Raw genomic sequence first — 16,186 nt, 5'->3', positions numbered from 1 at the left:
GTTGAAAAACACTGGATTAGATGATCCTCTCTGAGTCTATGATTCTAAGAGTGTGCATTAGGCCTTGCGTCAGCACTACGTACCACCGCTCCTGCAATTCCCGCTTGGATGCACACACTGTCTCCCTTGCCCATGAGCCCCGTGCAACATGATGCCTGTCTCTGCTCTCCCTCCAGCGCCACCTGTCGCCAGAGGAGTTTTACCAGGTGTTTGGCATGACCATCGCTGAATTCGATCGCCTGGCCTTGTGGAAGAGGAACGAGCTGAAGAAGCAGGCCCGGCTATTTTAAACAAACGAACAAACACCGTACATTATAAATAAATATATATATATATGTATATACATACCTATAAATATATACATATATATAATTATATTATATATATCTATATATAGAAAGATCTCTATATTGAAACTCTGTATAACTCTTTTTGTTGTACAGTGGGAGCCCTGGCTGCTCTCTTTGGAAGCCTGTAGCGTGAACTGAAGACTCACAGATATTTTTATGCTCTCTCTTTTATGCTCTTTCCTTTATTCATTTCTCTCTTTTTTTAATGTAGCTGTTCTTCGGGGGGGGGAGCTTTTTCGAGGGGGCAGGGAGGAGGCGGGGTCCTGTTTTTATATCGAACTCTCTTTTTCTTACATGAATGTCAGGCAGTCTTGGGCATTATAGCATCACACACACACACACACACACACACACACAAATCTCTTGATCCCAAGTCCAGGCCGAGGAAGGAGGTGGTCCTGGAGCACAGGCCTTGCAATGAGTCGACTTCCTCTCTTGTCCTCTTGTGCCCAGCGCTTGGCATACAGACATCGGAAGTGCCCTACTGGATCAAGCTGAGGGTTTGTCCCAGGAATGGGAATACTGCAGCCCTCCAGGTGCCATAGACTACAACTCCCATCATCCCTGACCACTGGCCATGCTGCCCAAGTCTGATGGGAGTTGGGAGTCCAGCAACATCTGCAAGGCCACAGATTCTCCACCCTGTCGAGCCTCATGTTTCCAATGGTGGCCAGCCAAATGCCTTACGTTTCTTTGCCGTTTGATTCCCATTCCTCTGCCTTAGCCACCTCCAGAGCTATGTGCGCACTGTGCTGCTTGCTTTCTTCTTCCTCTTCTACTTCTTTAAATCAAAATTCTGCACCACAAAAAAGAATCAAATTCTGTGATTTGCATGCATTATATAAATTAAACATGTTTGCATATAAAAAACAACAACCCACCAGAACAGCCAAAGTCTGTCTAGGCCACCATTCTGTTTCCCCACAGCAAAAAGCGGGGGCCCATGGAAGTTAACACTCCCCTGCGGTTTGCTCCCAGTTTCTACTAATCAGACACACTGCCACTGTGCATGGAGGCTGCATTTTGTGAGCGTTGGTAGTAGCTGTTGCTAGTGGTAGCACTATCCTCCATGAATACAAAAAATATTAATTTGCTTGACTTATTCTCCTCCTCCTCCTTATAGTCATATATTGCTTGCCCCAGGACCCTTAGAGAGACATACTGGAAGTGCTGGACTTGGAGCGCTTTCTGAGCCCCAGTCTGACTTCAGAGATTCCACCAGCCTCTTGCTTTTCTGAAATATGAAAGCTGGGGTTCTCCGAGGGCTGAATTTTGCGCTCGCTACTTAACCAAACCCCACGTCTTCTGCATTTGCACAAGTTTGTATAATGGACACAGCCCTGGCTATGCCCTAACAGAATGTGGCAATGGTTCTTTTTAATGGCTCTCCCTTTCCATTCTTCCAGCTTCATTCTCTCAGCCCATTAGTGGGACATCTAGCAGCCTATGAATCCAATAAGCACTATCTGCGGGGCGTGGGGGGATTTTAATCTTATAAATCCCCAAATCAGCACTGTTCCCCCACCCCCTGACTAGGAACAGCCAGTGCCCCTCTCTTATTCCTGAAGGAAACAGACACAATTCTCTCTTGACAATGTCCTTTGAATAAACATTTTTAAAAATGTTAAGAAGACATGAAACTATACCCAGCTAGGTGTGTGATCATTGGGGGCACTGCGTCTGAATCTGAGACTTCCTTCCGTTCTAATGATGCAGTGGACATAACTGATGAATCGTACTCCAGAATTTCAAGCGGGCGTAGAAAGTGCTGGCTTGTAAAGGAAAGGGGGTGAGCTTTGCAGAGGCCTCAGCACTTTCTGGAATACTATTTTCAACTTCTTTGGATTGGACTGGACTGGACTGGCCATTAGCAATGCCTCTGATCCCAGTTCAAATCAGTATGATCACCTTCTGAATGAAGAACTGTACATGGAATGTCTTTATCTCTGTGGAAAATTGTAGGCTTGTTCTGCTTTCTTTTTTAAAAAAGAAAAGATTTCTTACCTAATACACTGTTTGAACAAAAGAACTGTGTGCTGTCTTCTTCTTCTGTTATTTTATTAGATTTATTTACCACCATTCACCATAAGATCTTAGGGTGGTTCGCAGACTAAAATACAGAATAAAAAACAGTAAATAATTAAAACACAACACTATTATTATTATTATTATTATTATTATTATTATTATTATTCTATTCCTGATTAGCATTCCCCGTCTTGGGAATGTAATGGCAAGGTCAGGGTCACAAAGCTTGAAACTCTGAGCAGAATCAACCATTGCATGTCCATCCATGTTGAGTGATCCTTCTTTTCCTATGCTAGAATTTCAGCTAGCTTCAAGGTAACAGAGAGACATCATTTTGTTTTTTTCTGCGTAGGTGGGGGGAACAGGACTGGAGTTGTTGGCTGCACATTATTTATCTCCCTGTTCCAGCTTAGCGAAGAAAGAGCAAACCCATTACATAGCAAATTGAAATTGCACTGATAACCAATGTGAACTGAGAAAGCGATTAGTAGTTCGTTACCCCATTGGGCTTAGGGATCATTTATCAAGCTGTCTGGTGCTGCCTACCTTAGGTAACCCTTAGCAGAAAGTGCAAGGGGAGGACAAACAAATATCTCTCATCAGGAAGTAGCAGGTATAAAAAGAGAGGAAGTAACAATGGATGCAATGACCTGATAGTCACAAATGTTGGCTCAGTAATTGCATCAGTGGGATGTATAGGGTGTAAGGAGAGGAGTAGTAAAGCATGGGATTTCACAGGCTCTACTGATCAAATGACTGGTAGTGCCTGCAAAAACCCCTTTCAGGCAAGGCCCATCTTTAGTCACTCCACAGCTGATGATGTCAGATACAAGGCAGGTGGATTAGTCTAACAGGCCAAATGTGGAAGCTTGGTGGCCCTAATTAGGCCCATGGGTTGGAGGTTCCCAACCATGACTGTAAATTGCCCTCTGCAGTGATGTAAAACAACAGCAACAGAGATATTTAGAGCTTCCACTCAAAGGACTTCAAGTTGTAACAGTGCTTGGTACTTCTTGAATGCTTTTCATTTTCTAAACAATTTCCAGGATATAGCCCACTGAAGGAAAATGAATCTTGATGAGTGGGACTGAAATTCTAGATAAACCATTCAGTTTTGGGGTAAGAGAGGCCTTTTAGCTCAGATGGGGAACAATAATAATGTGTATTGTTATTGTGTGGATGAAAGGATGATAAACAGTGCAGTAAATATTCTTCCTATGCCTATGGAATAAGAAACAGATTCATTCCTGTTTAAATAGGTGAAAAATGCTAGATGCAGAGGCTTAAACTGCCATTATTTTCCCATCTCTGTGAATTTACTTTATGCAAATTTAGATTTGTGCATTTGCTGGTGGATTCAAATTCTCAGCTTGAAAAAGTTTAATTTGATTTGGTTCAATTGAGAATTTTACAGGGTGTACAGCAGGGATGGGGGAACCTGTGGCTCTCCAGATGTGATTGGGCTGCTGCATTGTTTGAATACTGCCCTGTGATCTCTACAGATGGAGGGTTACAAATAAATTGAACATTGCGAACACTTTTCCATGGACTTGGGTAACAATGTTCAGCAGCAAATAATGAAGAATTAAGAAATCAAGTGATGTCGTCCTGGGATACTGAGACAAGACACTGTTTTCACACACATTTCCAAAGCTGCACACTGCACACTTTTACTATAATCTGGAAATATAAGCATTGTTGATGTTGCAGTTCTAAGAACTCTTAACAGGGGAACAGGCCTCACTCAACTCTGCAAGACCTACTTTGAACCAACTATAGGACTGCACTGCTGCTCTGTCTAAATTCTTCTCTTAAATATATGGATAGCCCAGGTACTTTGTGCACAAAACACTGTTGGGTACATGGTTATTTACTTTGTTGAGATCTGGACTGGAACTTGAATTAACCACATGGGCTCTGAAGCACAGCACATTTCCACAATGTTTTATTTTAAAAAATCACGAGAATGGTTCCTTTTGCAAATTATCAAGTAGCAGCTATGATGGCATACTGCAAAGTGTGTGGACAAAGCATTTCTAAATGCTAGCTCATCAGGAAAATCTGCTGTTTGTTACAAACATAAAGGGGGGGGACCTTAGTTTTAGATAAGAGCTGCTTCCCTCTAATAATACCTCTCCTGAATGCACTCATGCACACTCCCATACCATCAGCTCTACTATTGGGATGAGGTTCTACTGCAGCATTTTTGCTCTGTTCCCTTTAGCTTCAACTCAGAGCGGAAAGATTTATATGAATCAATACAGGGAAAGAGTCTCCTGCACTCAGACAAAAACAAAGCAGGATAACAAGCCCCATCAGCGGAACAGGGTTGCTTAAGAAGCAAGACAATATATATTAGTCATTGATTACTAGATAAATTAGCACTAAATGGGGGCTTATTAAGCCATGGTGAATGGAATAAGCCAGAGATGGGACACAGTTTTCATTTCAAGGGCCGCATTCCCTACTGGGCAACCTTCCAGGGGCCACATGCCAGTGCTGGGTGGGGCTGGAGGCAAAATTGAGCAAAGCAACAGGTGCAAATGTGATCTTTGCATGATGGCTGTCTCAAATGTCTACACATCCCAGCTTAATTGCAATATGAATTTGTCTTAAGTTTTTCAATTGGATCAAAGCCGGTTTGGAAAATGCCTCAGACAGCAGCATTTCCCCAGAAACTGCAGCAGAGATCTGGAATGTGGCTGATGTTGTGTGCACAGTTTCAAAACCAAGGGGTATGAGCACAGGGGAAACACGAGGAAATGGCAATGTGTATGCAGCCAAAGACCCTACCTTCCCTTGCTAGTTCTAGGGTTTGCGTACAAGCACCTTGAATCAAAATATTAGTCTCCTGAGAAAGCCTCATTCTGCTGGGAACATTAGCAAAATGAATCCAAAAACCAGTGGCTAGCAAGACTCTAAGAAAGCCAGTTTTTCATGTAATACATCTTTTTGTGTGTAATATCTATTATTACTTAAACAGGATGGTGAATAAAACTATTGCAAAGGAAGAAAAATGCAATTGATAACTTTTAACTTGACAATTTGACCACTGAGAACAGCCATTCACACCTGTAATTAACATCAGGCTTGAACTTTTACCCTCCAGTTCTGATTCATGGGCCAGCAGGATGCCTGGACCACCGCCTAGCCTGAGGGTGAGGTTAATAGGATTGGCCACAAAGTGAAAAAGCTTTCGAGGTTGCGACAAGCCATCAAACAAATCAGGGAGACATGATTTGGTGAGCCTACACCAAGCTGAGTGGTCAGTGAATCACATCCCAGAGGTATGGTGGTGGCTGCTTTCTTTTGGTCAAAGGAATGAATGAATGAAAAAGAACTTCTGAAGAATTTCACTTTACATGCTATGGGGAAGTTAGAAAAACTATGGTTTGCCTCTAATGTAGCACTAAGTTATGCTTGTGCAACAGGACCCCCCCTCCCTCCATACATTTTCTAAAACTGTTCTGGGTCCCCCTCCCCAACCTTCCAGAGCAGATTTGGCAAGAATGAAGGCGGGTGATGAAAGTTGAAACAGTTGAAGTTGAAGACCACCCCTGTGAAAGGAAACTATAGATTGTCTATTCCCAGAGACTCTGACCTTATTAATTATTTTCTATTAGCATTTATCAGTTGAACAAGGACACACTATTTTGGACCTGAACACTAATATACCTGGCCATTCCTCATGACCTGCTCTTGGGTTCACCATCAGCCCTTCTAATTTTGCTTCTGTCGTCCAGGAGATCCAAAATGGAACAGTATGTTCATATCTGATGGAGAAAATGAGTTACTCCGTAGAGAATTGTCTCCATGTTGGGGGCAGCATGACTAGAAATAGCAAAACAATGGATAAGCACAAGAGAGAGTGCTCTAGATCTATGCTACCAACAACTGGGGGGGGGGGGATCACTGTATTAGCTGAAAAATTAACAAAGCAACCTCACACAGTTACTGATATCAGAAACAGGCAACTTTATTGAAATACTGTATAGTATCTCTTTATTACATACATCACATAGCAGGCATCTGGAGAGAAGAGGAAATTTTAGAACTGCCTAGGAGCGATTGTAGCTTAGTTCACCCTGTGCATTTTTCTCCTGTGTGCACAATGCCTTCTTGCTTAAGAATCACATTCAGAAACCTATAGAGAGTGGGAGAAAATCCTCAGAGCTGAGAACTTGACAGCACCAACGCGGAACTGTGTTATGGTCAAGACTTACAGGCATCACGAACTCCAACAAAGCTTTATTTGGAATGAGGGATATTGAAGAAAACTTAAGAAGTGCTGTGATGACACTTTTAGGTTTGAATGTTTTATGTAGCTTTTCCCCAATAAGGTCCCTGTGAAGAATGCAACCTCGGATATTTCTCACATCGTCACCCTGATCATGACACTGACAACTTCGTGTGACATGTCAGGAAAGGAATTACCGTATTTTTTTGCTCTATAAGACTCACTTTTTCTCTCCTAAAAAGTAAGGGGAAATGTGTGTGCGTCTTATGGAGCGAATGTAGGCTGCGCAGCTAGTACATCGTTCCTATTAGAAGCTTTGGTGGATAATCTGTGGAGAATAGCAGTGGAATGCTGGGAGGACCTTGGGCAGCGCAAGGAGAAATGGCTGTGCTCAATCAGACTCCAGGGTTCTAGGGGAACCTGGGCTACTGAATTTACTTTTCACATTGGTGCCAGTCAGTTTTTGTTTTTTTACTTCACCTAACTCAAAGAGCTGGTCCGTGGACCAGAGCCTGTCTGCAAGCCATTGGCTGCTGGTCTCTGGTGACTCCACCACAGCCCAGATTGTGTGGGTTGTTTCAGGACCAAATATGGTACCAATCCATGGCACATTGCAGGGGATGGTGAATTGCCAGTCCACCGCAGTTTGAGAATCACTGACTTAAGATCATGCAAATTTTTTTTTGAACAGCACAAATGAACTTTTTGGACTGCCTATTTTTCCTTCTTTGGCGTCTGGCTGCCCATTAAATAAAACAAAGAAATGGATGCAAAGCTACCCTAGCATGAGGGGGAGAAAGAGAATTAGACTCGTAAAGGTGCGTGTGAGCGTCTGTGTCTGGGGGGCACCAATCGATGGTGCGAGAGAAGACCAAGGAGGTGCCCAAGTGAGCCAGACCTGGAACTGGGAGCAGCTGACTGCGAGGCTACTGTGGCAAAGGATTTGGGGAAAGACAGAGAGAGAAAGGCGGGCCTTTCCCTTCAGCAGGGCTCTTGAGGCTGCTGTCATTGTATACCGATGGCCGCACCTGATCCGGAAGGGCGGGGTGAGCGCCTGGAGCCGAGCCCCCTGTCCCAGCGGAGGCTCGCCCAGCAAAGGGAGAGGAGCGGCGCGTCTTGCGGGAAGGGCGCTAAGACCCTGTATCTGACGCGGAGGAAGCGGCGGGGAGGGACTGCGCGATCTGCGGGAGCCGGTTTAAAGGTTGACGTTTGTGTGCCGGAGGAGCCGGGCGCATCCATCTGGCTGGTCCGCGCCTGAGCCGAGCGCGCTCGCCAGGGGGGCGCAGAGCGAGCGTCTTCTCCGCGGAGCGAATCGGGCGCCGCGAGAACAGCCGCCTCTCCTTCGCCCATTAATGCCCTGGACCATGGACAGGCTCAGCGGTAAGCAGAACGCCCAGATGGCGGCTGCCTGTATCGATCCGGTCGTTTGGATCTGGAGTGGGGCTGGTATGCTGTGGGGGGCGTCTGATCGGATTGTCGGGGAACGGGGCCCGCTTGCTCCGGATGGGGCGAACACTTGTTGTCGCGTAATTGGGAAGCGGCGAGGGCAGGGCCCTCGAGGGACCCCCCTGGCGGGGCGAGATCTTCGGTTTATTTAGCCCTGTAGCGTCAGCTGCTCCTGATTGCCCGGTTCCTAGGGGAGATCTCCCCATGCAAATAAGACCTGTTCTCTAGAAAGCCTCGCTCGACGGAGCGTACCATATTAATTCATGCTATCCGTCGCGGCTCGCGCGCTGCTGATTTGTGCCTCGGTCGATATTCTGATCAGAAGATGAAGCGTGCCACGCCCACGCGTGCTCACATTCACGGCACGTTCCGCGTGGGGATATACCATTGTGTGCTTCAACGTGGGGTGGGGCGGAGAGAGGTTAGAAATCGATAGGGCGGGGGACGTGATCGCAGTTTTGTTTCCATGGAGTAGTGTTTGGAAAGCTTGAACGTGGATGGTCAAATGGGATTCTGATCTATATATTTTTAAGTGTGAGAATAATCGTAGGACAGCTTTACATCTATGGTGAAAAGCGCTTTTGCGTGAGATAGACATTAAAAAAAGAAATAACAACACAAGCTAGATGTACGCGCCCAAAATGGTTAGTAAATGGCATTGTCTTAATGGGGCTTTGTGTAACCCGGGCGCTTGGAGGTGGGCGCGCGCGGTTGCCAAATTGCGCTGGAAGAATCTGCTTGGCTCCCTCCAGACTTCATTATTTCTTCCCTGTTACTCCACCGATAGCGAGGATGACCTAAGACCTAATGTAAGAACGATCACGGCCAGGAGGGATTGTTTTGTTTACTCCCCATGTGCAAGACACCACCGCGAGCTGTTTAATTGTGAACTGTACACACACATCGGCATCCTTTCGGGCCCCATCCTGTGCGTGTTTCCTTAGAAGCAAATCCCACGAGTTCAGGGAGACTTACTCCCAAGTCAGCGTGCCCTGGGTTGCAGCCTTCTCTGTTATTAGACAGTATTCTGTTGAGAGAAGCCTCTTGTGTTCCATGTGGTGGAGAGAGGGAAAGCGGATGAATCACTTTAAATAGACTGTATCAGGACATATGTGCTTTTAAAATCGCTGTGCTGTTTTGGAGAGGCATTACTCACCTTATAGTGGCTTAGTGGCTAAATTGCTGGCCTAGGAGCAAGTTGACACAGGTTCAAATACTTGGCCACGAAGCTCACTGAGTGACTCTGGGTCAGTCTCCCCTTCCTTCTCTCAGCCTAGCCTACCTCACAAGGTTGCTTGTGAGGATTAAATGGGAGAGGAACAGCCTTGCAAGCCATCCTGAGCTTCTAGGAAGAATTATCAAAGTAAAAACGGAGTAAATAAAAAATCAGCAAGTAACTTTGTGTGCACAAGGGTCTTGTTGAACATGAGCTTGGTTTTGGTAGCACCAAAAATCACAAGAATCCACTCTTAATTGATCTGTCTAGACTCGATCACGTGGTGGTCACCACACCATGTCAGTTGATGATGCACAAGATTTGACTTTTGACATGTGTCTCCCAGCTTCAAGCTCCTCTGAAGATTGAAGAAGAGACTCTCTTAAGAATATTGGGGGGTGGGGGGTGGGCAGGGGAAGGACTACACCATGTGAAAAACGAACAACATATTTTAGCTGCAGTTCATTCATTTTCAGCTTTATATTCTTGTTATAAAAAAGCATGCCTAGACATTCCGGTGTTGCACCCATAACCTAGGCTTAAGGTGCCATTTAGCTCCTAGCTTTCATATCTCAGTTTCTTACAATGGCCTGTGTGTCAGCCCTCCCTCAGGGCTTACAATGGCCCTCCCTCAGCATAGCATGGCCAGAGTCCCTCTCTCTTCCTCTGTGTTTCTGGGCTGGTTTTTAAATGCTACCTTTGTGGTAGCTGCATAAGGAATGGCATTTGAGCTGTTGGTGCTATGCAGAGAGGCACTTGTTTGAAGGCCGGTGTGGGCAGAACTCAGCTAGAGTTGACTTCTAGAGCACTGCTCTTGACTTGGGAGTGGCTCTTGGAGGGCTCACGGTGTGGCTTTCTAGAAGTCTGTGCTCATGCCTCCCATTAGCTTCCACCCAGTGAATACTGCAGCTGTGGCTACTGTCCTGAACGTGGCTGTGCAGATCTTCCCCTCTTGTGGCCCTTGCTCATTCCTGTGTAGTTCTTGACCTGCTTTCAGTACATGCAGGGAAAGATAAGCAGAGGAACAAAGCAGGAAAGGAGTCATGGCAGGAGACACAGCACACTTACTCATGACAAAACTTATTTGCAGGTGCAATTGCTTTGCAAGCGCTAATGTGTTGTGGCCTGGTTTCTCTTGGAAGAAAAACTAAAGGAGTCTTGCTTCTGTCCACAGTTAGTGGAATGAAGTGAACTATAACTTTTGCTTTGAAAACTTGGGGAGCAGGATAATAATGATAGTAATATGTTTTCTGTGCTGTGCCACAAGTGTGTTCCTCTTGGCCCCTCTTTTGGAGAGCATCTGCAGCAATGCCTCTCTGCTTCTCACCTCTCTTTCTCACGATGAAGTGGGACACTCGTGTAGAGTGGAATCTTAACTGTTTGTGTCTGGAAATGCTATGTATATCTCCTCTATATACAGCGAACACATTCCAGCAGCAGTCTGGGCAGCTGGGGCAGTCTCAGTAAGGGGTTGTTTTTTTTGCTATGATTTGTGGCTATAAATAAACCCTCTTCTGCACTTGTCCACCATAGGCTTTTGCTGAGGGCTGCAATTTTTTTTAGGGTGGAGAAGCCTCACTAGACAGGAGGGAGAATGCCAGTACCATCCTGGCTACAGGGCAGGGGGTGGCGCAGAATGGCTGGAGAAGCAGGAAGGAGAGTGAACTCCCCATTTCCAGATCTGCCCTACATAAGAAGTGACAGTGTGATCTTGGGACCTGCGATGTTTTAAAGAGTAGTGGAAACTCATCAGCCCATTGCAGATCCTCTGAAGGTCAAGGGTTCTCCTTTTTCCTCCATGTAAAAGGATGGGTGATGCTTCCTCTATGGAAACGAAGTGATCTCCTCCCCACTTGTAAGTGGTTGAGCATTCAGAGGCCAACCCATGCTCTGCTTGGGGCCTGCATCCTGTTACTCAGCCAGCTCTTGAGGCTGGGCAAAGGGCTTGGCACGGCTTCATTCTCGCATCCCTCCTGAAGCAGGAAGCATTTCTGCTGACTGTTGATAAGGGAATGCCTCTTGCAATGTTTTTCTTGGGAATTCTGACTGCCTTGCTTCCCCAGTGGGGGAACTTGTTGAGTGCTGAAAGCCACTTCTGAAATATCATGAGCCAAGTCTGCAGATAATCATGTGCATACTTTGCTTAGAGGCAACAAACCTGATGTGCATATATTGTTCATTTTTTAATTTTAAAAAAGGTCTGCTGTCGAAGAACAGCTAAGACATGGTACACTTAGTGCCCTTGCGGAGCGAGTCCCTTCAAGCATGAAGAAAGTGGAGCCAGCCCTCAGAGAAAAATCTTAATCTTGAAATGCATGATCCACTTCATGAAAAATAAACGCCGAAGAACATAAAGAGTGGCCTAGGTTTGGTGCTTTCATGTGTAAAATGGGACTGAATATGCCCCTCATAATGGCGAGATGCAGTAGCAATGTTGGGGACTTAAGAGATTTGAGGCATGGGCCCATAGACATAAATTTGCACGTGCTTATTTCTTTTGTTTTTAAACAAAATTTATGTAACACTCGATCCTAAGAAAACCTGTAAGCAGTTTAGGAAAAATACTAAATTTATCAGCAAAAACAGTTTAAAACAAGTTATAAAAGTACTTAAAAGATAATTGAAATTACAGTAGACTAAGAAGAGATTAAAGCATGTCCCCGTGTCTGGCTAGGCTTTCTTAAGCAAAAACGTTTTAAGCAGGTACCAAAAGGAAAACAGTGAAGATGCTTAAAGGTAAAGGTAAAGGGACCCCGACCATTAGGTCCAGTTGTGGCCGACTCTGGGGTTGCGGCGCTCATCTCACTTTACTGGCTGAGGGAGCCAGCGTTTGTCTGCAGACAGCTTCTGGGTCATGTGGCCAGCATGACTAAGCCACTTCTGGCGAAAGAGAGCAGCCCACAGAAACACTGTTTACCTTCCCACCAGAGCGGTACCTATTGATCTACTTGCACTTTGACGTGCTTTCGAACTGCTAGGTTGGCAGGAGCTGGGACCGAGCAACGGGAGCTCACCCCGTCGCGGGGATTCGAATCACCAACCTTCTGATCAGCAAGTCCTAGGCTCTGTGGTTTAACCCACAGTGCCACCCATGTCCTGTGAAGATGCTTACCTGATGTCAATAGACAGGGAGTTCCAAAGTTTAGGTGCTGCCCCACTAAAAGACCCATATCTTAGAAGTGTGGAACGAGTATGTTGGAGCACCCAGAACAGTTCCAGTTCCTCAGGGGGGGGGGAGGGGACAGTTCAATGGGCACATGCGGAGTAAAATAAACTGCTCCTAAGCAAACAGTTACCAATTGTAGCACCTTAAACTTGGTGCATTAACAAATCAGCAACCAGTTCAGCTCTTATGAGCAGAAGTGTTATATGCTGACAGGGTCTCACAATCCCGGAGCTAGGAGAATAACTGAGAAGTGGAGCTGCGCATTCTCGATTTCTTAATGATTCTCCGAAAGAAAGAAGGGAAAGAAAAGGCTCCAGGACTGTTCTTCAGAGTGAGCAGGAAGACTCTCATCCCGCTTCCCTACACTTGCCTGCACACCACCTTAGCCTCCCAAGTGATGGTTGTCAACAGAAGTGCAGTGGGGGAGGGGAGAGAGAACTGGCTGAGTTTTTTGCCTGTAGCCCAAGTGTGATAATCTCGGCTAAATGGCCCTTATTGTCTCCTAGACCTTTGAGTTCCAGAGTGCAGACATGTAGCCTGTGATGCGGTTTATAAAAAATCTATTGTCTTAATACTTTTCAGACTATGCTGTCCCATCTTGTCTGACAGCTATTTAAATATTTACAGGACAGGAAAAGGGATTCCATACTCTTACCAGAACCCACAAATATATTGTGCAAAATGGCTGGAGGTGGGTGGAATAGTTGTTAAGTCAAATTCAGATTTATTTATTTCTGGGTCATTATCCCTTCAGTCCTGAGAGATATTCCCCTCCCTCTAAAATATTGCAGCTTTTGCTGTCTGTGTACTTAATTGTATCTCCCATTTCCATAGAAGCCAGTTGGCATCACTGTGGATGAATGAGCTAAGCATTTGAAACAGGCAGACCTCGCCTTTGAAAGTCATGCATTAAGAAGAATAGATTGTGGCATCTTTTTAACAGTACACCCTGATGATAAGTCACTGTGGGTGGTTATTCAACTAAGTTTAATTCAGAGTAGATCTGTTAAAATTAATGGACCTCACTTAGCCATAGTCATTAGTTTCTGCAGGATGCTGTTGGGTCCCTCCAGACTGGTGGGGATATTTGTGTATGTGTGTATTCTCCAACATGTCGTTGATGTGATGATAGCGAATTTATACTGAGCCATTCCACTTTCTTAGTTGTTCTCCAGTGCACCCCAAGGTTAGCACATTGTCATCCACAGGAACACTCTTTGCTATAGCTATAGCACAACAAAAATGGAGGGGGGGGGACAACATTTGTGGTATGAAAAGTTACAGGATTTTAGCAGGAAACTATGGGAAATGCACCAATTGGAAGCAAATTGTCTGCCAGAAACTTGCAGGCACACACAGTATTGAAAGCACAATTATGTATTACTGTCCAGATACCATCATGAGCACAAAACATCATGAATATACAATAAAAAGTACAACTAGAGCAGCCCATTGTCTTTTACTTGCCTTCAAACAGCCCAAGGTTCCACCACCCCCTAAAAACCATTCTGAGCCCAGACTTTCATATATATTTTTATTTGCTGTTGACAAAGAAGCCGGGGCCCACATATTTTGGGTGGCCTTGGCATCTGGCCAACATGTTGTGGTCACCATTAGTCTTGTCCCTCCCTTGAGTCCTCTGGTGTGCACAGAAGATGTGGGGAAAAGGGAGAGTCGTGTCTGTGATGCCTTCAAACAGCAGAACAGAATTAAGTTGGTGATGAGACTCTTTCTGTTGCCTAAGCTGCAGGCCTGGCATGAGAACTGAAGTTCCATCTGGGGAGCTATGGTGGGAGTGGACTATTTCCTTCATGCCCTGCTTGTGGGCTTCTCAAGAGACATGTGGCTGGCCACTGGGAAGCAGAATGCAGGACTCGATGGCCCTTGGATTTGATCCTGCTGGATTTCTGTTGCAGTCTTACCTGTCCATTGATCTTTTTAGAAGTTCTGAGTGCATCCAAAGTGCAACAGAAAGTCAGAGGTGAGGGAAGGGGTGCTTGTTGAATGGTGGCTACAGTGAATGCGTTTGTGGATCCTTGCTGAGAATGATTGGACGTGAATATTGATCCTTCCATTACAGTCCTGGTTCTGCTAGCCAGCTGTCACTCACTTCCTGAGCATACTCATAGATTGTAGCAGAGTGGAGACAACTACCCGCTCCAGTTTATATGAGTTGAAAGGACAGACCAGGGGTGTAGCTAGCTGCTCCGGCACCCAGAGCGGCGGGGGCAGAGCAATCTGAGCACGGGGGCACTGCAAGGGGGCACTGCGGCGATCCGCCCAAAGGGGTGGCTCGGTGTGGTACGCTGCCCACGGAGTCTGCCTGGCAGACACAAGCCCCACACTACCGTTTTGGGCAATGCGGGGCCTCGAGCCACTGTGTCACCATGTCACTCCCAGGAGAGAGATGTGGTTCGGGCGCACTGCAAGCCAGGCCCCATGGTAAGTGCTGACCCCCATGGTGTGCCATTTTGTAACCCCCTCAAGGATGGCACCCAGGGCGGACCGCACCCCTGCACCCCCTTCCTACGCCTCTGGGTCAGGCCAAAGCATGTGACTAACAAGACCATAGGTTATGGGAAATCTTCTCTGGTGCAGTGGTGCATTTGGACTCCTTGGGTGCTTAAACACCCAACATGTTAGGAAAGAGGGTGACCTGTTTAACATCAAAGCCAGGGCTAGTGTGGCTACTCTGGCCTACATTATTCCCAGACTCCCTGCAGGTGCTTGCAAGCTGATTCCAAAGCTTGGCTACCTGTCACTTTAGTTTTGGTATGCAGCCCTTGTGTGAGAGATGTCTAAGGACCAAAGGGATGAGATCCATGACTAGCCATCTTGATGCAGAGAGTGAAGAGGTAACTCGTCCTCCCTCACCACTATTTCCTCAACCTAATTTCTCCCCCAGGGTCTGTGAGTTACAGTAGAGAACACACTGTGTCTTATCAATGTGCCCTCTGATTCCCATGGGTGCATGTGATGGAACCCACAGTGTGGTCAAGTGCTGTACAACAACAGACTTGTAAAAGTTGTATCCCTGTCCACAGCACCCTTTGCTTGTACAGTCAGGCTCTTTAGTATTTCAGTTGTTTTTAAAAATATATTACATACAAATTTTCTTCCTGTTGCAAAGTCCCGTGTGTATGTTTTAACCCAAGAGCCAAGCGACATAACACGGGGAACCCTTCAGTTCCTTGTGTGTGATCACTTCAGACCAGTATGCAGCCTGTGGGCCTGCCTTGCCACAGAGAAAGGGTGACATGGATTGGGTGGGCGGAATCCTGAATCATTCTTGATCTTCTGCCTAAAATCCACTTTGGGAATTCCACCCTCTCCTAAAATGCAGCCAAATTCAAGGGTGTGTGTTGTGAAAGAGGGTTGGGGATGGGATCACCGCACCCCCAGCTGCTACAGAGAGCAGCCCTCCCCTGCATTGCTGCAATTCTATCTCTTGACAACTGAGTCACTGCAATGGAAGGAGAATCAACGCAGGGGCAGCTCTTTATAATACGTGGCAAAGAAGGAGAAGGCAGCCATGCTTCTGAATGTCAGCTGCTGGAAACCGCAGGAGGGGAGACTACACTTGTGCTTGGGCCCTCACTATGAGAACAGGATCCTGGGATACTAGACTGGCCTGATCCAGCAGGCTCTTGTTTTGAGAAGGAACTGAGACCATTTCCCCGATCTCTGTTTTGCCCTATTGTGGGGTTTGGGGCTTTGAGTAAAGGTGCTCACCCAGGTCCTGT

At 46.0% G+C, this 16,186-nt stretch overlaps 2 protein-coding genes across 2 annotated transcripts in view; both read left to right on the top strand.

The window, feature by feature from the left end:
• The window catches only part of ABLIM3 (actin binding LIM protein family member 3), a gene marked incomplete at its 5' end in the record, with an annotated part of 67,138 nt that extends 64,759 nt beyond the window's left edge, over positions 1 to 2,379 (top strand). The window contains one exon of the mRNA XM_083728202.1: positions 177 to 2,379. Within this exon, the coding sequence (XP_083584328.1) occupies positions 177 to 229 (53 nt within the window). The 3' untranslated portion in view covers positions 230 to 2,379. The remainder of the gene's footprint in view (positions 1 to 176) is intronic.
• A 4,839-nt stretch (positions 2,380 to 7,218) lies between these two features.
• The window catches only part of AFAP1L1 (actin filament associated protein 1 like 1), a 73,252-nt gene continuing 64,284 nt past the window's right edge, over positions 7,219 to 16,186 (top strand). The window contains exon 1 of the mRNA XM_083718995.1: positions 7,219 to 7,995. Within this exon, the coding sequence (XP_083575121.1) occupies positions 7,968 to 7,995 (28 nt within the window). The 5' untranslated portion in view covers positions 7,219 to 7,967. The remainder of the gene's footprint in view (positions 7,996 to 16,186) is intronic.

Source organism: Podarcis gaigeae, assembly GCF_964106915.1.
Source record: "Podarcis gaigeae genome assembly, chromosome: 2".
Lineage (NCBI taxonomy): Eukaryota > Metazoa > Chordata > Lepidosauria > Squamata > Lacertidae > Podarcis > Podarcis gaigeae.
This window is presented reverse-complemented; position numbering and strand designations above follow the sequence as displayed.